Raw genomic sequence first — 27,872 nt, 5'->3', positions numbered from 1 at the left:
TCTGATCCCAGGATTAGTCGAACTGGTCCCTCCGTCTCTTCAGTGGTCAACATTTTTATGGGTGTTCTCCTTATCTCCCTCACAGATTTTGTGATCTTTTACTGTTATTGAACAATTTTTTACCCAGATCGCTGGTGAAGAACTGTCCCGAATTTATTCGAACCTCAATGTTGACATTCTTCAACAACACGGCAGAAGATTTGGGACATACTATACAGAATCTGCATGATGTAAGTTTAATTGAAGAAAATGCAGACCTCTTTTAATTTTTTCATAAAAATTATTGATCGTCTTTGACTGATATGTAATATTTGGTATGTCTAGGGCCGTTACAGCCATTTGCGGGGCGCCCACTTGAAAACGTCTACATCCCTTTTCTATATAAATGGCGTCATTTTGCCAGTCCTCACTTCTATGTTTGACCATCTAGCAGCCTGTGAATATGGAAGTGACCTATTACGTAAGTATTTAGAACACGTATGAAATTGAGAATCATGTGAGGAGGGAATTCTAAATTCTTTGTACAGTAGATTTGATCACTTACTAGAAGCATAAAAATGTACCAGAGAAGACAGCGAGTTGTGTCCAAGTGGATGAAAGAAAGATAATCTCCTCTTAAGAACGAAGAAATTTATTACATGGCCTTGTAATCCTGGGGTCTCGGGTTCGATTCCCGGCGGTGCCCGAATTTATAACTTGTGTTGGGCAAGGCCGTGGTCTAGGCAACACGGAGTTTTCCTCCGTGGCATCCCAACAATTACTCCATTCACACTCAGAAGAAGGCAATGGCAAACCACTTCTGGATCATCTGCCAAGAACGTATATGAACAGGTCCCAGTCCGAGAAAATGATGGAAGGATCCTGTTCATATGGACCTGTCGTCAGACAGAACACTAAATAAATAAAAAATAAAAGAACTAAAATAGTTACTGCAGTTCCATCTACAGGTGAATGTCGTGAGCATATCCACATATTTCAAGAGTAGTCCTCGTTAGTATAGTTCTCTTTTGTTACAGTGGATGAGATACAGGTTGCTTCTTATAAGATGCTCGGCAGTTTGTTTACCCTGGGTACTGATGGATCTTTGACAGGAGACAGGTAATTTGTTTTTGTTTATAAAAGCAAAGCATATGAAGATGTCATTTGAAATTGACATTTGTATGATGATGCGAAATTAATTTCAGGAAATATTTGAAGACCGAATTTGAGAGGCATCGTCCTGCTCTCGGAAGCTGCCTAGGAGCTTTTTCTTCAACATTCCCAGTGGCTTTTTTGGAGCCTCATCTCAACAAACACAACCAGTTCTCCCTTCTCAACCGCATTGCAGACCATTCCCTGGAGGCACAAGGTTAGTGGTTTTAAATTGTTAAAAACAACCCCTTTTCTGTATTAGGTGTATCAGAATATTTCCAGACATTAATATTTCTGTGCTTATTATATTTAGAGGCTTCTTCATGCTAACCTCTTGTAACCTTTTACATTGTTGGAAGGATTTATTAAAGTCCTGTGTTTTGAACTCCACAAGTGCAATATGCAAATTCCTTTGATTGTAATGACATCATCAACTATCTTCCCTTTGGGTAATAAGTTCAGTTTTGGGGCAAGAAATACATCAGACAAAGCTGGATCAAAGAAGTATGAAGGCTCTGGAACTACACGTATGCAGTTCCTGGCCAGAAATTCATGCACATGCAAAGCGGAGTGAGCTGGAGCACTGTGGTTTTGAGAAACCAGTCTCCATTTTGCCATTTTCAGGATAGTTTTACAACAAATCTTTCCACTGACACTAAGACTGCATGTAGGAATTTTGATTTACAGTTTGTCTTATGGGAGATGTTCATGATCAGTGTTGAGAAACAAAATATCAAAGGCCCTTCACACTGGAAGAAACATGTATCTGGCTTTCTCTGGTGTAGTGATACTGGCTGGACTATTACACTGTTTCGCTGCTTAGTTTAAGGGCTGTACCATAAACTCATGTTTCATGGATCACTGTGAAAATTGGAATTGCTGTATGTGGTTCAGTTTCCATATAAAACTGTAAATGTTGTACTAACAGTCACATCAAGTGACTGAGGAAAAATGTGAGGTATAATGTGAAAAACTGTTGAGCACTGTCTGGACTTCTAGTGTGTGACTGTTATACTATATTTCACAGATCAGACTCTTACATATCATACATTTCATTGCTTCAGATGTGATGGCAAAAATGGAGGCCAGCATGCCAACTCTAGAAGCTATTCTCACAGAGGTGGACCAGTTTACTGAATCAGAGAAGACTTATGCAGATGCTCCTCATATCATTGATGTCATTCTACCTTTACTGTGTTCATATCTTCCCTTCTGGTGGTCACAAGGACCAGACAATGTCAGTCCAACAGGAGGGTGAGTACTGCTATTTGAGGGTAACTTTTGTAATGCAACTGTTTGCAAAGACTATTTAAGCATCGCCTTCCACATTTTATTGCATGGTTTTAGCATAAACAAAGCACATCCTGTGGACCAATTAATGTCTGGTGGTCTTGTGTAATATATGTTTATGAGCTGGGAATGTCTGCATAGTTTTCATGAATGTTATGTCATTACGTCATTAGAGGCTAGTACAAACTCATACATATTCATTTTCTACAGAAAATTATTCTAGATATTGGCATTGCCTTCGATCAGGTAATTTCCCATGATGCTCTTCTGTACAGATGTTATTACTAGAGAATAGCTGGACAGATGTGTATGAAATCTGATGTTGGAGTTAAGCCATTAGAGGCAGATCCGAACTTGTACATTTTTGTTTCCAGAAGTTGATACTGTCATCATTAAAGATTAAAGATGAGGAGGTACTTTATGATCTAAATATGGGTAAGATTTAGTGATTAATTTTTTTGTCCAGAACTCATGTGTCCATGGTGACAAGTGAACATATGAACCAGTTACTGAAGAATGTTCTCAATCTTATCAAGAAGAACATTGGTAATGAAAATGCTCCTTGGATGACAAGAATTGCAGGTAAACATGTAAGCTATTGAATCATTTGTTAACAGTAGTGCCATATTTTCTTCATTCATTTGCTTTGATTTTATATATATATATATATATGCAGTTACCTACTGAGAAATGGATATTTTTAAGTTATTTAGCTTTGCATTATCCCAAGTTACATGTAACTTTTCTTATCTTATTTAGCATACACACAGCAAATTATCATCAATTCATCTGAAGAGCTGTTGAAAGAACCATTCCTACCATTGGCTGAACGTGTTAAGAAACGAACAGACAATATGTTCCACAAAGAGGAGTCTCTGAGAGGATTCATCAAGTCATCCTCTGATGACACTTCTCAGGTAAGGAGCTGGTGAGCCTTGTATTCTTGCCTATCTTAAGAGCTAAATGAACATAATTTTTCCTAGTCCTTGAGGCTTTCATCTATTCACCATTTTATAGGGTATTTACTTCTGTGTACCTGAGACAAACCTTGCCCCTGAGGTACATAGTGCAGCAGCTATTTATGAAATACATTTTGTTTCTAATACATGCTACGTGTATTATATACTTCTATTGTGAGGCGTGACTATATATTTTACATCAGTTATTATTATTAAGTCATTAAAATGCATTTTTAAAATTTGTTTTAATATTAACTTTAGATTGAGTCACAAATTCAAGAAGATTGGCACCTGCTAGTGAGAGACATCTATGCTTTCTATCCACTTCTTATTAAGTATGTTGATCAGCAACGCAACCACTGGCTGAAGAACAATGTGGTGGAAGCTGAAGACCTATACAACCATGTTGCATACATCTTTAACATTTGGTCTAAGTCACAGGTACTGAATTTTAATAGTTAACTCTTTTGAGTCTTATGTTTCACTGAAACAGTATATCCAGGGTGCAGCTGGCTGTGTGTCCTTGTAGTGTCATGCTATAGGGTGGCTCACAAAGAAATTTACCCATTTCATGTTGCACAAAATCTGAATTTGTAAAAAGATGTTACATATCACATATACCCTGAAGCACAAGAACATTGAATGTTACTTTTAGTGCACGTGTTCGTTATGATTCCCATTCTACTCCATGACCTCCTAAAGATGATTATGTGTATTTGTGATCACCTCATGGCATAAATCTTCTGAAACAGATATCCCTGATAATTCCCTGTTGTGATTTATCAATAATATTGACCCTAGAAGGATCATTGTTAGCAATAACGTATCAGTATCCAGTCACAAGCTGGAAAGTCATATAATGCAAAAACATATTTGTTTTGTTTTAGTACTTCATGCGTGAGGAACAGAATTTTATATCTGCCAATGAGATAGATAACATGGTGCTGATCATGCCTACGGCAACTCGTAGATCGGCCGTTGTGTCTGAAGGTGGACCAGTTGCTGGAGGTAGCAAGGTGAGTCTGTCTTATAACGAAATGTTAAGCTCTTAACATTTTGATCTTCTTTCTTTGATAGGTAGTGTAATGGCGTACTCCATGCTAAGAATGTAATATCTTCTATTCCAATCTGTTCTCATACAGGGGTCAGGTATTTAAAACCTTAATAAGAATACATATGGGAGAAGATTTTCTTTTCAGTTATATTTATTTATCCAACAGTTTTTGGTTCGTTAATTGCTGTTATGTTATATAAAGAAACATAAAGACATGCAAGATGTTTCAAAATGTGAGTGGTCATTTTATTATGACATTTAATTGCCTAATTATTTTATTATATTTATAATGATGGTTAATGAACTTCACAGAAAATCTGAAGTTATAAGCAGCACAATAATGCTGTTTCACACTGTAGATGTGTGTGTAGATGTTGCTGTGCTGTTATTACTTCAACACAAAATTCTAATCATGAAGGGTGTTATGTACTGTCTGAACAAAGAATGTGTTTGGCTTGTAAGTCAGATATATGAGAGTAATGCAACTCATAAACAATAAATTTCTTCATTTGGATGAACAGAAAAAGAAGAAACATCGAGATAAGAAGCGTGACAAAGATAAGGAGCTGCAGGCTAGTCTGATGGTTGCCTGCCTCAAAAGACTGTTACCAGTTGGTCTCAACCTGTTTGCTGGCAGAGAACAGGAATTGGTTCAGCACTGCAAGGATCGTTTCCTCAGGGTAATTACAATAATATTTTTAAGTAGGTTATCATATTACAGAAATAGAATTTTTGGAAGTAAATCAGATTTACCTGTCGGAGGACATCATACAGTTGTGGGCTTTTGTGAATACAGTAATGAATCTTTGGGTTGATCATACTATATGCAAGTGATTATGCAAAGCCAGTTAAAATCTAGAGGAAAAGTTTGTCTTGTTTCAGGGATTCTTTTCTCAATTTCTGGTCACATGGTTTGTGTAGCATTAACTGCTTATCAGCTCATTGCAGAGCTGTAAATCGGGGGTGGGGGAGATGATTGTAATTAGAATGATGATTGACAGCAGTGCAATTAATGTGAATATGCTTTTACTTAAGCCTGTGACAGCATGCCAGAAACTTTAGTGGCTATGCATTAATGTAATTCTTTTCCCCTCAGTTTTTGTTTACATTGTAATTTGTATTTCTCAAATTCTTGACATATACAGGGGACATTTTAATGCTTGTGATAAAATAAACTACTTACTACTGTATTTCAGAAACTGCCAGAGACTGACATAATGGAATTTGCCAAGATACAGCTCACTCTCCCTGATAAGATTGATCCAGCAGATGAAATGTCATGGCAACATTATCTTTACTCCAAGCTTGGACAGAAGAAGACTGATGAGGAAGGCAAACCCATGAAAATTGAAGATGTTGTTGAGAGGATTGTTGCGATGTCAAAAGTACTTTATGGGCTGCACATGGTGAGTCATGATTATGGTATATTAAATGGTATTATTATATGTACAATTTCTTATATGTTTATAATATTAGTAAATATGTTCACTTATGTGTGTAGGGAATATTATCTAGATGTAACATATTTCTTGTGTTCAGGTAGGCACATTTTTAAAATATCACTAAAGTAATTTGATAAAATGCTGACCTCAATAAAATACACAGATCTAATGTTTAAAAAATGCCTAATCTATTATTAATTTAATCAGCAATATTCATTAATTAATCTTTTATCTTTAAGAGATATAACAATTTTAAGAAGTTATATTTATATCTTACAAATAAACTTCTACTTAATTTTTGTCCTCCATATTTTATTGACATCATGATGAATATAATTTATAATTTTATATAACTTTTTGGCCCATGATAACAATTTGTGCAGAAATACTCATTCACTTCTGATTTAGAAGCCTGATGTGGTAAAGCAGGAGTATGTTATGGTGTCTCAAAGTGATCAGGACATGTTTCATTGAATGTGAGCCAAATCAATCAGATGTTTGTGTGCAGGTATATTATCTTTTATACATATACAGATTTATATAATAGATATCTTATGAAGGCAACATAATTAATAGAAATTTGATAAAGTGTGATGCTTATCTGAATCACAGATCAAAATATGTGGCAGATACAAAGAGAGATCGTAATCAAGTTCTACTTCAGTCAAATTTGTATTATTATGAAAATTTGTTAAGTTTTGCTTGCACTTGAACTTTTTATATTTTCTCATTGCTCTGTTTTATTAACACATTGAAGGTAATTGTAGGATGTCTAACATTTTTTACAAATGAAATTAACTAGAGAAATGGTGTGTTGAAATAAATGGGGCATAGTAATAAGAACTACTAATATCATATGTAGTATATCCAGTTCCAGAGGAACTTACTGCAAGTGTTATACAATTAAGAATGAAATCTTCTAGTCAGAAGAGTAAAGTTCAGATATTAGATGCAGTAAGTGGTGATTTAATTGTGTTTATTTAACTGACAACATGATTTCTATTCCAATAACTTGTAAGCACTGCAGTATCTGAAGACTGTTTGTATGTAATTGCTTCTACACATTATATTAATAAAACAATTGTATGGCAGGATCTGAGGTTCTTATGGCAGTGAGTATCAAGATGGCCGTCATCTGGGTTGTAGCACTGTGTAGTCAAGTTGAAATTTACCAGTGTTTCAGAGATACATGTTGCCTCCATCATCGCCTTAATGGTTGAGGCAGCAAGTTCCTCTGAAACATCTGTAAACTTGTACCAGACAACACATTGCACTGCAACCAAGAAGACAGCCATCTTCAGTTGCGTGGAAAATAAATAATGCTGCTGAAAGTTTCGGTGAATAAGTCTTGGCAGACAGGTTAACATGTATCCAAATGTAGACTTTACAGAAATAAATAATAAAGAAGACTTAGTTCCCATCTAGAATTTCAACTAATAGAGTATATAATATATTATGTTGTCGCAACGTATGATCAAAATTTGTAGGAGCCATATACAAATATATGATCTTCATGGAGATTACTGCAATTAAGCATTCATAAATATCATTAGTATTGTCTCTGTAATGTGTACATACCCAGTGGAACTGCATAGTCCTGCAAATGTCTTCACCCTATATATATCGTATTAAGAATATCAGGAATCTGTAGTAAGTGACAATGTTTCCTTCTTGTTACATATTTGAAGAAAATTTTTCAAATTTTTACAAACTGATTTGCAAAGCTGGTTGCTACCTGTTAATGCTCAGAAATGTATAGTGATCTACCCACAAGCAATTGAAATGTCCATTGTGCCAGTTAAGATGACACTGAGGCGTGGTTGAGCTTGTCCACTAGATTCCATAGCATAATTTCACAGGCTTTGTAAGTCTTATCACAAGAACTTTAACATCAGGGATACTAGTTTTAAAATGGGTGGTTTCACACCTCCATACCTTCTTTCAACCTCTCACAATTTCAGTTAGTAATAATTGCTTACAGAATTTTGTATGTAGGAATGTATTTATAAGTTCAAAATCAAATCTTCTTTTTGTATTTACAAAATATGTGTTTTATATAGTTCTGGGTGATACGCTTTTGAGTAAAATTTTTCAGTTCCCTAAATCTTTCATTTCTCTATAATTTTGCTTCTTATTTTATATTTCAATTTGTTATATTGTTCCCTTTCCTCCTATCATAGATGAACTTTGAGCTGACAACAGATGGATGAACTTACCCACAACTAAACATGTACTTATTTACAAACAAGGTCCCACTTTATTATTTCCTTGTGTAGATTGACCACCCCCAGCAACAAAGTAAGGGCAGCTATCGTTCAGTTGTTTCCACGCAGAGGAAGCGTGCTGTCATTGCCTGCTTTCGACAAACATCACTGCATTCTCTGCCAAGGTATAGCAATCAACCATGAGATGTTCTTGTGCCAGTGTAGATTTTGCCCTTGTATGTTATATGTTTTATATTTTTATCTGACTTAACAATATGTTTCAAGAAAGTGTTAATAGCAGGCAGTAGGAATGACACAAAACTAACTAACCTTATCATTTATTTCCATAATTTATTTCCATTTATAAGAATATTTACTTTTGTCCCCTTCTCCCCATCCATAGGCTATTTTTTTTAAAAATCTGAACAGTTAACATGTACTGACTAACATACGCATCTTTAAAAAATTATATGTTTAGAAGATACTATAATATACCACTAGAAATCAGTGAACATAACTGATAAAACTCATGAAAGAAACAGATATTTCAGTGAAGTAAACTATGATCTTAGTAAGAAATTAATCTCTTAAGGTAATCACAAAATGTGAATGTTTAAATATATGACAAAAACACTGGATCAGTTTAGGTGCAGTCAGAGCACTGTAAAATAAAATAGTTTGGCTGATAAATTGTTATCCCCTGTTTTCGTACAGTGTGACTTACCTTATTTTGTGTAAAGGATGATTTTCTGCACTCCATTAGTTATTATTTTGACTGTTTTCATAACCACTTGAACTACTCCTCATTAGAAATAAAATAGTATACAGGGAGAATTTTTATCACTGGTTTATTAAATCATTTGCAGTACTTCACAATCTTAGGGCATAAATTCCTTTTTCACTGTAGTTCTCTAGGGACACAGTTATTTTTCTGCCTAAGTTAATCTTCTAACATGTTACATTGACCATCCAAGAGGTGCAAAATATTTTTTGGACCTCCTTCTAATTGTGTTTCATTGCCACCCATTTTCTCTTTAGTCAAACATTATTTTCATGTTTTCTTTTGTATCCAGCACCGAATTTTCTGTATGAATCATTCCCTTATTCGTTCATGCTTCTGTGAGATCTGGGTATTTTCATTGACATTTTTGCCACAACAAATGCTATATGAAAATATAAAAATTCTTAGTTGGAACACTTCATTTAAACTAAACAATTTATTTATGATTATCTATTATGTAATCTGTGAATGACCTAATGTCTATGGAAGTCTCAAGTAAGAGGTCGACACTGTATTAGCACAGGACAACAGAAAGTATCAGGCATCTTTCAGCAGTAAGAAAGACACATTTATTTAATTTGCTTCATATCGCCTTATCAAGAACAAGAAAGAATAAGGACAGTTATAAAGTTTCTGTTATCATCAATCTTACAGTCTGTCATGATCCTTTGGGAAAAAGAGGGAGAAACTTAAAATATTGCTTGAGATCTGAGGTTCTTACGATGGCGAAGATGGAAATGGTGGCAGTGTTTTTCTCCAGACTGCTGGTATCTGTGTATCTGTCTTCAAAGTAAACACAATGTTCCTACCTAGAAGTCCAACACATTTGATATAATCATTCTAGTTCAGAGATTAGTATTTCTAAAATTGTATATGCAGTCTGGAATATAAAAAAAAATTAAGATGGTTCAAATGAAGTTTCATAATTGTGGCCCTAAGTATTCTATAAGACCATTATCTCTGTATGAAAATTTATATCAGCACTCAAGGATTAGACCTTATAATTCATTCTATGGGCATGATTAATCTTTGTTGGATAGTTTTAGACACACTGATATCTGGAATATAATTCCTGGGCTGCTGAGATTTAAGGAAGTATGTCAAGTTTTGCAGTGTGAAAGTCCCACTCTACGTTGTGTCTACTTTAAATAGTAACAAGTTGATTGAGGTATTATATCTGCCATTTCAGAAAAGATAAATACTACAGAAGTGTTGTTTGATGTAGTTCCTTTTTCTTGTCAGTAATCCATTCATCAATTTCATAATACTTGCATATGCATAAGCTTTCATTTGCACTTTCTGTACATTGCCTCTTGCTTTCCTGTGTTCATTTTGATTATGTTATTTCTTGTTTACTTTAAATCTAATATTTTTACAGATGTTTGCAGTAGTATTGTGCAGTAATTATTATATCTAGCATCCAAGTAATGAGATTGGTACCTAATCTGACCTCAGGCTTGGCTATATGTATGAACTTTAATGATTGCTGTTTTTGTTAGTCACAAAGGTTCTAGTGGAAGCCAGAAAGGAGTTTGTGATTCCACTTGTGTTCTGTATTAATAACCACTGTGAACACTTGTTAACTAATGCTAAACCACGCACACCCACACCCTCTATATTCAGTACATTTTATACATGTTTCTAAGTTCCTCTAACACAAGAGTTTTTCGATTTGCAACCTGTTGATAAGTCTGTGTAGCCCAGGTACACTTTTTAATAATCAATTAAAGCACAGTAGTTTACCAATTGTTTAGCATTCACTAATTGTGCATTTTTTTGTGAACAGTGCATATTTATGGGTTTTGTATGGCTTTTCAATAAATGTCCTAATTTCTATACCTACATGTCAGTGGGTTGATAAGAAATGGTTATTGTGGCCCCAGACCTCCAAATGACTGATAATCCTTGCTCTGATATATTCTTTGCCATTACACTTGATGTTATATTAAATTAAATGAACTTCATTATTCAGTTATAAGATAATAATATCAACAGTAGAATACACCAGTTTGAACATACCTGTCATACGTAAGTCGGTAAGACATCGCAGGTTGTGTAACAGAACATCTTAATAGCATATTAAAACATTACATTCAGTTTCAGATACACCCATACTCCTTATATAATTATGAATTAAATTCTTAGACATTATACAATTGGTATACAATATATATATATATATAGTATAGAATTTCAGCTGAAGTTTGAGGTTAGGGAAGACCAACAGTTTTTGTGAAATATACTCACCAAAAATAATATTTTTAAATAACCAATTTACTCTTCTGTGCACTGTGCAAAAGAAATGGAATATCGGTAATATTACAACATTTTTATAAACGAAAGCATTCATATTTTTTGTGGAGTATATTAATTAAAAGAGCCATAGTTCTTTATTATTTTTATACTCCTTTGACACACTTATAAAGGAGAATAAAAGTATAATAATGATATAAGAATATTAACAATTAAGTTTGTATTTTTCTTAGATGGCTTTTGTGCAGTGCATCTGGCCAATATATCACAGTTAGATACCTCTAAACCATCATCCTGCAAGCTAAAGTCTGGCCAAAAGTCCAACAGTCATGTAGATATTATGTTATATTATAGGTGTTATACCAGAGGAATATATTAATATGTACATTTTATTATCAAACTTATAACAAAAATGTCAAAAAAATCTTTTTTATTTTGTTTGCAGACAGACACATACATACTGACACTTGATAGACATAAGATATCAGTTCAAGTAGATTTCAATTAGTGAAATACATGTTTAGGATGGTGGAATTTTAGAATATTGTATGCCTGTTGCAATGAGATTTAAACTCACTACATCTAGTGTAAATCTCAAGATATGGGCTAAAAAGTTATTCTCAGGTATATATGATGTGAAATATAATTTTCACACAAATGTTCATAGATTCTGTTCTTTTTTTCCCTCTTATATATATATATATATATGTGTGTGTGTGTGTATGTGTGAAGGGAAAATGTTACTTTTACATGATGTGTTTTCATTGCAGCTCATGAATATATATGAATATATTACTCTAGTTTATTGGAATGTTTACAGCTTAATTTGTGACAGTATTTACTAACATGAATATAGGTTTGATTATGATAAGATAATAAATATTTATACTTTGTTGTACTACTTTGAAAACGTTGTACATTTGGTATGCTTTCTGTAATTCATGGGTTTAACAACATTTTATGCTAAGATTTGAAACACTTATTACACTATGTACAGAAAATCACCTGCTGGCAATACAACTATAAAACATAACCAAAATTTATACCACATATTTTGGTTTATGAACACTTGCACAGGACAACAATTTCCTGATTATATGGATTCAACACAGTGAAGCTTCAGTCTATAAAACATGAAGGCATTTCATGTCACTAAGCTGCTTTTGTTTAAACCTGTGAGCCTTATTTTGGTCTGTTATCTTATTTAATGATTTTTCATCAGCAGCACAAGTTATATAGTGTCCACTTTGAAGGTGGCAGTAAATGATGAATTGTGAAGGATATGTGGTCATGACCTGTTTTAAGATTCTGACCTTTCTTTAAGTGTAGGAAGCATACAAATGCTCATTCAGGACAACCAGCCTCCAGGCTCAGTTTTGAGCTTGTGACCTGCAACATACAAAGTGAGAATGCTAACTGCCCGACTGCAACGTTGAAACATGAAGGGGGAAAAAAGAAATAAAGAAATTAAACTAATGCTTTAAATGAGAGAAATGTACTAGGTGAAGTCTGTATTTGGTATATGAGATCTGAGGTTCTCATGACAGTTGCCTTCTGGGTTGTAATGCTTTGTAGTCTTGTTGGTGATAACCAACATTTAACAGGAATTAATTGCCTCCATAGTCAGGGTTCGGTGTATCACCTCCATCTTCATCTCTGCAGTTGTACGAGCAATACATTCCTCTTGAACACTGGTAATCATCTTCAAGGCCTCATGGCATCACCACCCAGAAGGCTACAATGGACATGCATTTTGGCATGTTCTTTGCATTGTATAATTTTACGTTTTCTGTGGTTCAAATTGATTATTTTTATTCTCTGAATTAAAGAATATTCTGTAATGGTGCACTACAACACGCGCGTCTCAGAAGAAGCTGTGCTAGAAAGCATTTAAAATTGGCATTTTAACTTGTAACTGACTTACGTAAATTTAAGGCATTTGTGGACATTGTGGATTAGATCCTTATTGCAGACACATAGAAGCAGGGAATTAAATTTAACGATGGCCACATTGGTTCAAAGTATGTTATTCAAGTGAACAGAGTGTGTGAAAAGCCACACGCAAAAACACCAAGAATTAAATAATATAACTAATATGAACCATAAGTTATTAAAAACATTGTTTAAGTTCTGATTTATTTGTTGAAACATTTCTTAGCATGGAAGAAATCTGAAGATATATTGTAGGTTACAGAAAACAATCTCTCCACTTTTTTAGAGCAATTCATAAGCATCTTCTTCCTCTATGTATATATTTTATTGTTCTGTAGGATCCTGTAGAAGATAAATAGTGCATAAGAGAGTGTGATGTGTCCCTTGGCTGTCACAAATTAAGCACTAATTGCTTTGTACTGAGAACAAAAAGTGTAACAAAATTGCCTTTGACTTTGCGTGCGTGCATGCGTGTGTGTGTGTGTGTGTGTCCTCTATTCTAACAAACATGTTCCTGTGTAACATTCATGCTCTATAACAGCAAGCAAACAAACCATCACCTAACCGTTCATGTTGGAAAAGAGTGTTGTCAGCAGCACGCAAAAGAGCAGCCATTGCCTGTCTTCGCAGTGAACCCCTCTACATGCTCAGGAGGTAAATCTATAACTTCTTGCATGTATTTAGTATAGAGGTGACTTTTTCTTCTACAAAATGTCTTGCTTTAACAGTAATATATATTGTAAGGCAGGGTACTATAAAAACAATTGCAGAGACTGGTAGTAAGTAGAAATTGTTCTATAAACCATGCTGTGATAAAGTGAATTATGTCAGCCTGTAGATATAAGTTGTATTTCCAAAGCCCTGTTAAGTACATAGACACAATTTTTATTATATTTAACATGTACACTGTTCGCTCCCAGCTGTGTAGTTGAGGCTGTAATTTGCACTGCTTATTGACTTATAAAACAAATAATGCTTGAGGGAGAAAAGAAGATGGTGCTGTATGACCATGCAACTCAGATGGTAACCAGTTTGAAATATGTGAGAGTTGAGCAGTGGACTATGATGATTCATATTTGAACTTTAAGAATTCAGACACAATTTTATTAAGGCCATTTTAAAATGGCTTCAAATCTAAGGTGTTAATGTTTACGTACACATGAGTGTACAAAGACGTGAAATGTACAAGCGATGCTGATATCTCTGAAAAATATTCTCCAATTTACACACAGATTAGGTTTCCATTGCATTTTGAGTCATGCTAATACTGTGTCATATTTAATGTGTCAGCATCATTGATAGACTGTTCCATAGATAGACAATAATGTGTGATCCAATTTCTGTCTCAGAGTATCGAAAACTAGTAAAATTTGTTAAAGAATTGCAGTTCAGTATTTTCATAATGGTGTATTAGTCAGAAGAAAGTTTAAGAATAGGTGGAAGATTTCAAAGAGGGCATACAGGTGTTGCTGATAATGTCCTTTCTGGATGGTCGTAGACTCCAACACATGTTGAATTTAAGAAGTAGATAAAGAGAGGAGCAGTGCAAAGGCAGCTTAGTGCCACAAAAGTAAACACATTATTGTGAGCAAATTAGGAAATTTTTGGGCTTTTGAAACAAATGTATTGAACAATAGGGTTATTAATTTCAAAATTGTTAAGCACTTTGTAATTTTTTTTCTCCAAAATTTATAGCAAAATTGTCTTACCTACATTCAAGTATTACTAAAACTAAATTTTTCTGCAGTTATTTTTGTTCCTTGCTGCCTGCAAGAAGTTTTCAAGTTCACCAACTGAGTTTATGAATATGAAGTGACGATACTTTTAATACATTTGTCCTTCTGAATTGTCCTCATTCCAGTTATGGAACCGTCCATAATAGATGGATGCTTGAGAGAATCATAACAAATTTTAGTTAGTATTTATGTGAGTCACTTGATATCATTAATGCAAATATCTATGAATCTCACTCTAAAGCACCAGATCTCTCATATTACATACCACTGAAAGTTTGTTTACATATTATGTAAGAAACACGCTCCTACATATGTTAGATAATAATTTGAAAATTTGAACAGTAATATTCACTAGTTATGAAGAGTTTATTTTAAACTCATTTTACATTTTTGTTCTTAGGCATCGAGCGATCAACATTTTCATTCGAACATATCATGAACTGTGGTTGCAAGATGAAAATGTGGGTCAGGAAGTCATGATTGAGGATCTCACAGTGAGTATCATGGATGCGCTTTCTTACATATGAATTTTCCTTTACATATGGCTGTAGTTCTTTCTTGATAATAAAGTTTAGAAATGAGTTTAAACTGTGTTTCTTTCTAAACAAATAAAGAATAATTTCTTGCTTGTATATCTCTTAGTAGGCCAGGAAATAAACTAACATATTCACCCTGCATGAACATTTGGGTGGATGTCCACATAAACATTTATACATGTAATATGACTTTCAATAAAAGTAGCTATAATGTTTGTAGTAAGTCAATAATATTATATTGAATGGTAATTACTGTATGTATTAGCAATCGTTTGAAGACTCAGAGTTGAAGAAAAGTGATGCAGTACAGGAAGAAGGGAAACCAGATCCCCTGAACCAACTGGTTACCACGTTCTGCCGAGGGGCAATGACGGAGCGCAGCGGAGCTTTGCAAGAGGACCCACTGTATATGTCGTATGCTGAAATCTCTGCTAAGTAAGTGTAAATGGCATTTGTTTTCTGAGATCTCTGTCCAAAAGCAAAGTCGGGGAATGCACGTATAATATACATTGTTTTGCTTAGTCTGCTTTCATTTGAATATAAATATAGATGCGTGCTCATCAAAGAATTAACTGACTTAACTATTTACTAAGAACTTTTTAGTATAGGTGTGAAATGTACGGTACCATTTTCAATAGTGGATCTCTCCATCCTTGCTATGTGCTTCTTGCCTTCCCCATCAAGGCACCGTCACTCTTACCTGTTATGAAAAGTTGGGTGAAATCAACAATTACCATCATCATCATCATCATCACAGGTTCTACAGCCTATTACAGGCCTTGACTGCCCCAATCAACAGTTACACAAGGAATAAAACTGGAAAGATTGCACTCTCTGGACTACACACAAATCCGAGTTTGTTCTTTATGCAATTATGTAAAATATTTACAGCATATTCTGCATATAATGAGTTCTCATTCCCATTGCTGTTAATCTTGTTTTTTTTGTCATTATTTATGTGAAACCAAATTTGATACTAAGTATGCATATATGTTTCCAAAATTTAAAAATATACAGTCTAAAATGTTTAAACATAGAGTTAATAAAATATTAACTAATATAAATGGATGATTTATAAGCATGTGAGGTTAGGTTATTGCTGTTTAGTATAGGACAAAACAGAGTTTATTATTTGACTTGGAAAAAATTGTGCCAATTTTTAACCTGTACTAAAAGCCACATTGAACAAACTGAAATCCCAGAAACTGCTCGTTAAGTAATTTCTAATAGTGTTTATATTTACGAAATGAGAGTGTGTGTTTTTACACACACACACACACACAATTTAAGAGCTTTTCCTAGTAGTTCTGTCATTTAAGTCACTTCATCTATTTATTTATTGTTGTGTGTTAAAAAATACCAACATGGTGGTAGTGTAAACCTTTGAGGCTTCATTTGACTTTTAGGCACTGAAAGCCAAAATGAAAGTAAATTTTGTAAAATATTTTCATTAAATTGTGTGCTGAGGCTTAAGTAAATCAGACAAATATATGAAGAAAATTGTTCACTTTAAAATTAATGTAATGATATTTGTCTTTAGGTCCTGTGGTGAGGAGGAAGAGGAAGGAGAAGAAGAAGGTGGTGATGAGGAAGGAGGTGCTTCTATCCACGTAAGTTTCCAGTTGAATTTACTTTGACTGATACTTGTTTGGTACAGTAGGCGTTGATACACTGGGTCCTTCATCACATAGCGCAGTGGGTCATATCATAAGCTTGTATTATAGTTGAGATTCTCTTCTGATGTTCTCCTTTCTTTGCTGATATTTTGGGAATCTGTATGAGCACGCATTATAAAATCTTTTGCGCTGATGAAAATTATGCACATTGTATTTTAATATTGGTGGAGGAAAAATAATATATAAATATGTATTAAATAGAAGCAGCATTTAGACAATCACAGAATATGAACGTTTTTGTTCATATTGTCTATGGCATTCATAGAAGTTAATATGGTTGATTGAAAACCTCGGATTCATCAGTTGATCCTCTGACTTTCTGGCCAGTTAGGTATCAATTCTCCACTGTTTCTTCATAATACACAATTTTATTTTATACTTTCTGTACTGTTATTTCATAAGTCTCATAAAAGGATCTGTACTTACATTAACCACAATAAATAGCTCATGATAGTGTGTTTGCCTATGGTATGGGTTGCTGGCTGGGGTTTGATTCCCAGTGAAGTGATTTTCTTTTAATTACTGTGTCTGTAATGGCTTCGGAGGCCATGATTTCTTTTAAGTCGTTGCTTTCATCTGTGTTTTTCTTTCTTTCTTTATTCTTTTTGTCCTGTATTCCTTTATTACATTTGAGAATGAAATTACTGCAGTTGCTTTCTCATCATGAATGGTTGAAAATACACCAATATTTTACATCAGTCACGCTTGACTCAATAGTATTTGCAGACAACATAAGTTTTTATCCCTTTGTGAGACTTATGAAGAAACCATAAAATAAAATCATGTATTACAAAGAAACAGTGGAGTGTCAACACCCAATATTTTGGCCAGAAAGTCAGAGGAGGGTCCATTATCATACTACAAAACCTGAGCTGAATCAGAGGCTTTAAGTTGAACCGGTCCCCTTGTTAGTTCTTATGTAATATTTTGTGCTGTAATATTAAAAGTGTTTTAGGAAAAAGAAGAAGGAGAATTTCTCAGATGAGATTTGTGCATATAGTTCTTGAAATGTTATTGCATCTTCAAATCAAACATGCATACTAATTTGTAATTGTTTACAATTTTAAAGAGAACAATGGATACATTAATGGTATGTATAATTCATTATTATTTTTTCCATGCACATTCATGAAGCAAGATTTTTCACTCTGTAATTATGCCAAGTTATTTTGTTATGATATTATATAATTATGGTTGCACAAAGAATAAGTTTAAAAAAGGGAGATAAAGCAGTTACATGTTTCTTGCTTCATGTAGGCTCATCTCTGTGGTGTACATAATCAAAACAACCTCCCCTAGCCTCACAATTCATATCATGGCAATAAAGTTATGTTTATAATAATTTTTAATAAATTAAATTTTAGTAGTTGATGAGTAGATGTTATTGGAAGCTACTAAACCATATGACTGAGAACATCATTGTGAAGATTTCTGTCTTCTGGGTTGTTGCGCTGTGTAGACTGGTCGATGTTAACCAACGTTTCAGAGGTCATACTGCCCTGATGACGGAGGCAGTATGACCTCTGAAACGTTGGTTAACATCTACCAGACTACACAGCGCAACAACCCAGAAGACAGAAATCTGAGTTTGTTGATCATCGCCCTGATGACGGAGGCAGTATGACCTCAGAAACGTTGGTTAACATCGACCAGACTACACAGCGCAACAACCCAGAAGACAGAAATCTTCATACTCACCGCTGTGAAAACCTCAAATCTTACAACATCATTGTGCATTTCATTATGCAAATGCAAATGAAATGTCCTTGCTAATTAAGGCGGACAAAAACTTTTAAGGCTTATTATGCGTTCTTTGCACAGTATGCATGAAATGAACACGTATGGTCATGGTCATGTCTGTCTGCATGATTTAACTTGAGAACTAGTGGACAGATTTGGATTAAATTTGGTGTAGATGTATGCCATTGGGGAATACCTTAAAAATTGTACTTTTTAATTTTCTGTGATCATTAATATTAACATCGTGGATGATCAAACTTGCGAGGTGGAATCAGCACTACTGCCACTTGCAATGCGGCCATACAATAATGTATGTTTATAGATTTTTTAAAAATACGCAATTTTGGTATGTTAATTTTTTACACAATGTAAAATGTCAAATGACAACTGCATGAAAAAAGATGTTTTGTCTTAACCAGGATTCAATCCTATGAACCCATATGCATGAATCCAGTGCTCTCTCACAGAGGTAACACATGTTGTGACATATTGGTATTGATTTACATTGTTTATAAAGACCTCAAGACTAGATGATTTGTATAATTGGAAACTAAAGTTGTCTAAGTAAGGATACAGACACAATTTTTTATTAATAATTTAGAATTTGAAAAGAATGTGCTTATCCTGCTACAGACTACAACCATATATTGTTTATATGTCATATGTCAATAGTCTGACAAAAAAGGATAAATAAATAAAATTAAAAGGAACAAAATATTCTTCATTTGTGGGAATGTAATACAGCTCCCTCATAATCAATCAGAATATTTATTTATCGTAGCAGTTTTGGAATGTAAATCATTTTATAGGGCATGAATGAAGATTAGAACACATTTGTATCTTTCTTAGTAATGAGGAAACAAGAATGAAGAAATATACACAATACAACATCACAATCTTTTGCGTTACAGCTAATTCGTAATTCACTATGAAACTTTTGAGGCTTTCCATCATGGTTCTTTTCTTATTGTACATGTTCCTTGTAGATGGGGAATCAGGTTAATAAATTAATACACGTTTGCTTCTACCAGACTACATAGCGCTACAACCCAGAAGATAGCCATCTTCGGACTTACCGCCATGGAAACCTCAAATCCTACTAAGTTAATAAACTAGCTACAATTTGTTGTATTACAGGAACAAGAAATGGAGAAGCAGAAGTTACTGTTCCACCAGGCAAGATTAGCAAATAGGGGTGTAGCTGAGATGGTACTCCTCCACATCTCAGCTTGCAAAGGTGTTCCTAGTGACATGGTTATGAAGACATTGCAACTGGGCATTGCAGTTCTTCGAGGAGGCAATGTTGACATTCAAATGGTAAGTTAGTTCATACATATATCATAAATCTTGTATAGTAAAATGTGCATGTGGTAGTGAAATTCTGTTGGTACGGTTTTAATTAAACAAGAAATAGAAGTTTTATTAGACCTTTGTTTTTGTACGAATGTAAAAACTTGTTACTGTCATTGTCCCTTGGAGAATTAAAAGAGTGTAGTTTTAGAAAAATAATTTTATCTCCTTTACTTTTAAGTTTTTTTTTATGAAACAAAAAATGGTATGAAAGAGGATACATATTCCTGCATGTTCCAGAAAGAAGTAGCCCAAATGTGTGCAGAGTCCAGAAATGTTTTCTTGTATTTTGAGTATTGTCACACTTTCCACAACTTTTGTCTTATATTTATATTGATAATGTTTTAATAACAATTCTCTATAACCAGTCGCAGAATAAATATTCTGATATTAAGTTATCAACTGCTGATTATATAAATTCTCCATCCATAAGATACAGTGAACAGTTTTGTGCATTAGAAATTCTCTGTACATAATTGTGAAAGGGTTTGTTTGAAGCAGAACTTATGCACACTTATTCTTTAAATCTATAATTTATTTTAAAAACCAAAGAAATTAAAGTTAAAATTGAAGATGACATTACACATAACCTTACAAACATTACCACTGAAATACACACACATTTGTTTCTAAACCAATGGTCAGAGGAGCTTCATACAAACTGTTTTAGCATGACCCTTTAAGGCAATCTGTCAGTTTAGACATGCATACCAAATTGCATTGCAGACTCCTGTAATATCAGCACTTTTCTTTTGCATAACCAAGTATCTATGCTTCTTTCAGGGAATGCTGAATCACCTCAAAGAAAAGAAAGATGTTGGCTTCTTCACTTCCATTGCTGGTCTCATGAATTCTTGCAGTGTGCTCGATCTGGACGCCTTTGAGCGCAATACCAAGGCAGAGGGATTGGGTGTGGGTTCGGAAGGAGCAGCTGGAGAGAAGAACATGCACGATGCCGAATTTACCTGTGCTCTTTTCAGGTTCATTCAACTGACCTGTGAAGGTCATAATCTTGGTAAGTTTATTTGTAGCCTTCATTTTGTACTAACCTTTAAATGATGGATATGTAAATCCCCCAGTCATGGGACCTATTTTACATCACATTTGTTTTAAAAACAACTGTTTTGTTTATACTGGTATTACAGTCTGTACAGGCATATGACATGTCTTACTCAGTCTCTCACCCATTCTCATTTACTCCTTGGCACAGGAAATTCTTTGAAAAGTCGATCGTATACTCAGCTTTCCAAAGAATAGCGACATATCTTACTGTGGTCTGGATTTCTTTGTTGTAGGGGACCTCAGGTACCTGATTCTAAAATGTTTTAAGTAAAATTCTTAGGAAATACTACCTGATTAATCTTTTAATACACTGATAACTAGTACAATAAGTATTCTGTAAAGTGTTATGTGAATAAAAGTTGTGAATATCTGAATGCCATGAATATTTGTATTTGTATGTTGACAGAGTGGCAGAATTACCTAAGAACACAGGCTGGAAACACGACTACAGTTAATGTTGTTATCTGCACAGTTGATTACTTGCTGAGACTTCAGGTATGGTCCATTTGTTGCTCTCAAAGGAAATATGAAAACATTTTCTATATGTTTTCCTGTAGTAACTGTATGAAGAGGTGTACCATCTTATTTGTTCTGTAGGTTATCATTTATATTATATTTGCTGATATGTCTATTTTACTGTGCCCTTCCATTATATATAGGATGAAAATAGCTTTATTCAGTGTCATGTTGATTACATTCTGTTGGATTTTCTGCCTGATTCTGAGTGGTCACTGTGCTGACTTTTGTCAGACTCTAGTTCAACGTAGTGCTCTGATTCAGATAAAAGTATACAGAAATTTTCAGAGCTTGAGTTCTGTTTAAAGGGTTATCTCGGTATATTTTATGGATCTTGGCATGGACCTCGTGCTACTAGTGACCATCCCATCTTAGTATGTCAGTAATATCTGCGTGGCATCCATATGAACTTCTGAAGTAAGAGTGGCATAGTAGCACTGTTCGTTATATTCTCCAATTCTGTGCAGTAACTGATCTTAAAGAAATATGCAACTTTTATTTTATAGAGTTAGGCATGTGAAATTTTGTCTCAAAATGTATACGTTCTTTATGAACCTTTTCCTGAGGATACATCTGACCAATTTAATGTCATGAAAATCTGTACTAGTATAAGTTATGTACAGAAAAGACATTTTAGTTATGCAGTTATTAATTAGTTTTTGCTAACTTCACCATCCATATTGAAGGAAAGTAGGTCTAATTAGTTTTTCTCTGAATCTCCTGTTTTCTGTCTTCCAAACTAACCTAAGATGCAAACGTCTGTTGACTAGAACTTTCAAGGCCTTTGACGAATTGGTGTTGGACAGTTTCAGATATTTCTTATTAGTTAAATCTGCAGAGACTTCAGTATTTTCTGCATTCTCTTTACATACGTATTTACAATCAAAACCATAGCAGATTCTTTCATGAAATAATAAAAATAATAACAACATTAATGTTACTTTTTAGACTTAAAGTTCTCATGACAGTGAAGATAAACTGTAATGCCATGTAGACTTGTAGCTACAAGTCCATAAATTCTTATAACCATGAATACCATCAGCTTTGTCCTTGTTTGTTTCCAAGTGCTATACATTAGTTCGTCATGTGTCTACAAGAATCCATGCAGTATATTTTTTATAAACATATTTATGAAGGACAAGCAAAGTAAACAACACACCTGTCACTATAAACTGCCAGCCTGAAGACTATTATTCTCCACTACATGGTACATACAGGCCATTAAATTTAGTTCACATATGTGAAAGTTAACAGTTAACCTTTGAAGACCCACCATAGACTTCAAGACATGGCAGGAGTTCAATCTGCTAGGAAAATTTTCAAGTGTATTTCTGTTTTATCATGCACAATGTACCTTGTACAATTTTATCAGCTGTGTTATACATGTTACAGGAATCTATCATGGACTTCTATTGGCATTATTCTAGTAAGGAGATTATTGATCCAGCTGGTAAAGCCAATTTCTTCAAAGCTATTGGTGTAGCAAGTCAAGTATTTAACACACTTACTGAAGTAATCCAGGGTCCTTGTACTCAGAATCAACAAGCATTAGCCCACTCAAGGTAAAGTAAAGAGGGCATTATTACAGTAAAATCTCGGTGTAATGAACTTTCGTGGACTGACAAATTATATTTGTGATGAAGATAACTGCTGTCTCAGATCTTGCACCATTTAGTTTGGTAGAAATCTATTGATGTTTCAGAGACTTCATCACCACCCTGCATTCTCACTGCTGTGAGAATATGAAGTCTCACACGCACGCGCACACAGACGTACTTACATATACATTAATTAAATGTGATTATAATGAAAGGCATTTTTAAATAACTTTTATTATTTTACATAGAAAAGTGGTACATTATGCGTTCATTATGATATTTGTGAAAGGAATAGTTTATCGTGCTTTTACAACATAAAGTAGAATGATCTATCTAACATTTATGTGATCATGTAAATGATCCTTCATTCAGCTTGCACTGCGCATCATGTAGCGTACTGGTAAACCACTTAGACCCAAAGTTAATATCTTGTTGGCAACCCTGATGGTAGATTTAAATCCCTTGTTTCTGTTTGATAATGATTAGCATGAATTATTTGTACAAGTGCATATACACAGACTATTTTGGTGATATTTGTTGTGGCTGTCATGCGATTAGCAGAGACCCAGGGGCCAGATTTTTTATTTGCCCTGTAATGTCATCCCAGAAACTAACAACTCGAGTCCCTTTCTAACCCATCATTCAATTCACTGTCTGATGTGCTGTTTTTGTAATCAGAGTCTTTATTTTCACCAATTTTATTACCACTGTCACTAAATTATATGTCTGAAAGATTTCCTTCACACACTCCAATTACAGAATCTATTTATAAACCATATTCTTCTTTATGCTCTGTTTCTTTTTGCAGGTTGTGGGATGCTGTTGGAGGTTTCTTGTTTCTGTTCTCTCACATGCAGGACAAACTATCGAAACATTCAAGTCAGGTTGACTTGCTGAAAGAACTTCTCAATCTTCAGAAGGACATGATCACTATGATGCTGTCCATGCTTGAAGGTACAGATATCTGTGATAAAATTATAATAAAATGTTTGTAACAAATATGAGAACAAGGACTTAATAAACTTGAATATGCACAATAAATAGAGGACATGATAAATTCAGAAAATGAGACATGAAAGAAAACTGTTGTATATGTTAAATTATAACAAGAGGAAGCTTATTTCATGAGAAGCACCAAACTTTTCAGACATCCTTTCACATTAGGAAAGAACTGTTTGGAATGTACGTTTTATCTGATTCATAAGAGAACTGAACTGAATATCTTGCAGGTGATGATATGTGGGAGCTGAAATAGTATTAGACAGGTACAAGGATTTATAAGATCCAGTGTTTGAGTTGGCTTGTAATACAGCACCCTATATTAAGGATTATTTTTAGTGCATTGCATACTCCAAATTCTTGGCCATAGTTCAACATTTTAGAGACCTTCTCTGCCTCGATCATCAGGGTATCATGATATGTGACTACTGCTTGCTTATATACATGATTGGTGCCCCTTCTTGTATGATCTTTGACCAATGGGGTTTGTGGATAAACCAATTTTGAAACCATTCACTCAAGAGTCACTGCATCTGGAACTTGGTGTCAGAGCGACCCAGTGATGGCTCTCTAGGAATAGCCAGTCATCTGTCTTCATTCAGGAGGTCCCATTATCTTTACCAGCAGTAACTCCCCCCCCCCCCCCCCCCCCCACATACACTTTTTCTTTTGAAGGTGACAGGGGTTCTTGAATGAAGACAGATGATTGGCTGTTCCTAGTTCCTTCACTTTGTGTGTGCTTAAAACAAAATTATTCAACTTTTATTTTTCATTTTCAGGCAATGTTGTGAATGGCACCATTGGAAAGCAGATGGTGGACACGTTAGTGGAGTCAGCATCTAATGTCGAGGTGAGTCTTTAGATGAGTATGGATATTGTTTTCTTACATGAAGTGCACAGTTATAGTGAAAGTTTGAGGGGCATTAAATGTAATGTATTGAATGCAGGAATACATTTTGAAGTACAGAATTAGAGTATTATAATGTGTTTTACACTCTCATAATTTAAAATCACATTTGTACTGTCTCTTACAGTTGATCCTGAAATACTTTGACATGTTCTTGAAGTTGAAAGATCTGACGTCATCAACTAGCTTCCAGGTGTGTAATCTAATATTATAAGCTGCATAATTCAGTTATTCATGCTCAAACTTCCAGTTACCCAGACTAATTTTGGATAGAAGATGCATGAACATTAAAAGAAAATGGTAACCCAAAATATTTCGTTTGGTGCTTTTATTGCAGTTTTGCAAAACTTCACAAATTACTTTACTTTCTTTGCATAATTGATATTTATTTTGGGAAATAGTTTGTAATGTTCCATTTGTATTTGTGAACTGGTTAGACTCCTCACGGCAGAGATCATTTCACTCTTACCCTTTGGACCCTCTTGTTCACACTCTTGTTTCACAGCACAGATATGTCTGTCTGTCTGTCTGTCAAGTGCTGGAAGGCCAGTTCACATACGTCACTTTGTAGTCATTCTTCAACATTATCTTTGTCAATGCTTTTAGACACACGCCATATCAAGAATTTTGGACTTACTGATTTCTTTGTTACAAGTACTTTACAAATCATGCTTTTCTACATCTGAAAGAAGTTTTCTCCATGGTTGAATTAGCATTACACGATTTATGGAAGAGCATACCAGAGATACACCATATCCAGTTCCATTATTTTATTCCTTAATACTGTTATGTTGTTATCTTGATCAGCAAGAGTTCTGAGCTCATGCTGGTAATGTAATTTCATGGACGCAATCACTCAACCCCTATGCCATAATCTTTGGCTAATTCTGTCACAAATTCTTCATCCTCAATTTTTTAAATTAATTCAAGCTTTGTTTTCTGTCAGTACAAATTTCTTATGATTTTCTACCATCTTACTTATGAAGATTTCTGTCTTCTGGGTTGTTGGAGGCAGTATGACCTCTGAAACGTTGGTAAACATCGACTAGTCGACACAGCGCAACAACCCAGAAGACAGAAATCTTCATACTCACCGCTGTGAAAACCTCAAAACTTACGTATCTTACTTATGATCCACAAGTATTAACCATAATTGTTAACTAGTCAAGTCAGTACATTGTAGCAGAAGCAATTGCAAACCACTAATATTTTGCAGAAAACATGCACACCTGTAGCATTCCACTTCTCCACCACCATGACCATTGGAATAAACCATCCCAACCCACCACCAATACTGACTGTAAAACACTGAAGAGAAAGGTATTGTCTGGCCATTACCTTGTGTAGCCAACCTACCTTCTCCCCACTGAACTGGGCAACGTGGCACAGAACGATATTGAAGCTAGTTTATACATGTCTGCATTTATGTAAAAGAAATCCTGCAAACCAGATAATCCATACACAAATAATAAGGAATTTGCTGTACTGACTTTAATTTTCGTATTATGTAATACTAAATAAAGGAAATTATTGTATATGTCATATATTTTACATTTTAATGAATGTGAAACAGTGTTTTTGTATGTAATATGTATAACGAAATGTTTGTTGCTTTATTTAGTATAATATTTTATTCTAGGAAATTGACATTAACCATGATGGATGGGTTCTGCCAAAGGATTTCAGAGAAAAAATGGAACAACAAAAGAGCTATACTCCGTAAGTTATGTCTGCACCAATGTTCCAATACTTACTGTAGTTTATAATGTTGAGGCATATTCTGAATAATAAGTCTTCTATATCATTTGGCCAAACTTCTGGAGAAAGTTTCATCACTATCTGTTATTTCAGTCTGTTATTGAAGTCTTTATTGCAGTTACATATTTATATGTAAATTATATTTTTATGCAATCTTTCACTTATAAGTGACTTTAAAATATTATTGTGTAAATAATAAAGTGTATACATATACACTGGTTCTTGTATAGAACATTATTAAACCAGCTGTAAAATAAGATACAACAGAATTTTAGAGAGTTTTCACTTCTTGCAAATTGAAGTGATAGTTGAAAAATAAATTAGTGTGAAAAGTGGAATACAAAAGGATTTAAGTTTCTGCTCACTTATTCCATTAACCATAATAGGATTATTGAATTAATAAAATTTGGCAGAGTGCCTCAAAAATATTAAAGCAAGATTATTTTATGTCCTAAATTATATGTAGGGCAGAAAGTGGAAGAGAATTAGAATGTCTGTTTTCAGATGCCCATACAATAAAACATAAGGTAATTTTTTAAATTCTCCACAGGTTGCCTCAAAAACATATCCACAAGAAACTTGTCAGTCATTAAACAAAAATAAAGGGTGACGGAGATTTACCTTAATGATACACACTGTTGAATTATTTTACCCATGGGTTTGCTAAATGTTAGAAGATTCCTGAAATGTTTTTGTGAAATATTTTACAGATCATGTATCAAAGACAAAAACAAATATAAGGAACAAATGTGCTTATATTTGTATTTATTTGAGAAAAAATGTTATTTTTAAAATTCTGACAGAAGATTCTTTACCTTTATTGCCCATGCATTGCTAGGATACTACTAAACCGTTCAGCCCTGAGCAGCAATGCAGTATGGGAATTTAAATCCTGTATTCACATATGACACAAGTTAAAACTGGGTCTGGTTCGCGTTTTATGCTTAT

The 27,872-nt window shown here is 34.2% G+C and overlaps 1 protein-coding gene across 5 annotated transcripts in view; it reads left to right on the top strand.

Annotated features, from left to right (window-relative positions):
- Positions 1-27,872, top strand: part of RyR (Ryanodine receptor) — a 127,474-nt gene that overhangs the window by 80,608 nt on the left and 18,994 nt on the right. For 4 of the 5 annotated variants that reach the window (XM_087357330.1, XM_087357331.1, XM_087357325.1 and 1 more), the window contains 23 exons: positions 128-230; positions 325-460; positions 1,017-1,098; positions 1,185-1,348; positions 2,196-2,385; positions 2,888-3,003; positions 3,181-3,338; positions 3,642-3,821; positions 4,268-4,396; positions 4,956-5,114; positions 5,631-5,840; positions 8,153-8,265; positions 15,183-15,276; positions 15,584-15,753; positions 16,859-16,928; positions 19,872-20,051; positions 20,868-21,099; positions 21,553-21,641; positions 23,055-23,224; positions 24,069-24,214; positions 25,039-25,109; positions 25,294-25,359; positions 26,806-26,885. In XM_087357330.1, coding sequence (XP_087213456.1) covers positions 128-230; positions 325-460; positions 1,017-1,098; positions 1,185-1,348; positions 2,196-2,385; positions 2,888-3,003; positions 3,181-3,338; positions 3,642-3,821; positions 4,268-4,396; positions 4,956-5,114; positions 5,631-5,840; positions 8,153-8,265; positions 15,183-15,276; positions 15,584-15,753; positions 16,859-16,928; positions 19,872-20,051; positions 20,868-21,099; positions 21,553-21,641; positions 23,055-23,224; positions 24,069-24,214; positions 25,039-25,109; positions 25,294-25,359; positions 26,806-26,885 — 3,108 coding nt within the window. Of the gene's footprint in view, positions 1-127; positions 231-324; positions 461-1,016; positions 1,099-1,184; positions 1,349-2,195; positions 2,386-2,887; positions 3,004-3,180; positions 3,339-3,641; positions 3,822-4,267; positions 4,397-4,955; positions 5,115-5,630; positions 5,841-8,152; positions 8,266-13,587; positions 13,701-15,182; positions 15,277-15,583; positions 15,754-16,858; positions 16,929-19,871; positions 20,052-20,867; positions 21,100-21,552; positions 21,642-23,054; positions 23,225-24,068; positions 24,215-25,038; positions 25,110-25,293; positions 25,360-26,805; positions 26,886-27,872 lie in introns of all 5 variants that reach the window. The other variant, XM_087357335.1, reaches the window with a different exon arrangement.

Source organism: Zootermopsis nevadensis, unplaced genomic scaffold, assembly GCF_977971745.1.
Source record: "Zootermopsis nevadensis isolate Lab colony 2312 unplaced genomic scaffold, Znev_1.0 Znev_ptg000002l, whole genome shotgun sequence".
NCBI classification, from domain to species: domain Eukaryota; kingdom Metazoa; phylum Arthropoda; class Insecta; order Blattodea; family Termopsidae; genus Zootermopsis; species Zootermopsis nevadensis.
Note: the sequence above shows the minus strand (reverse complement) of the source record. Positions and strands in the feature narration are given on the sequence as shown.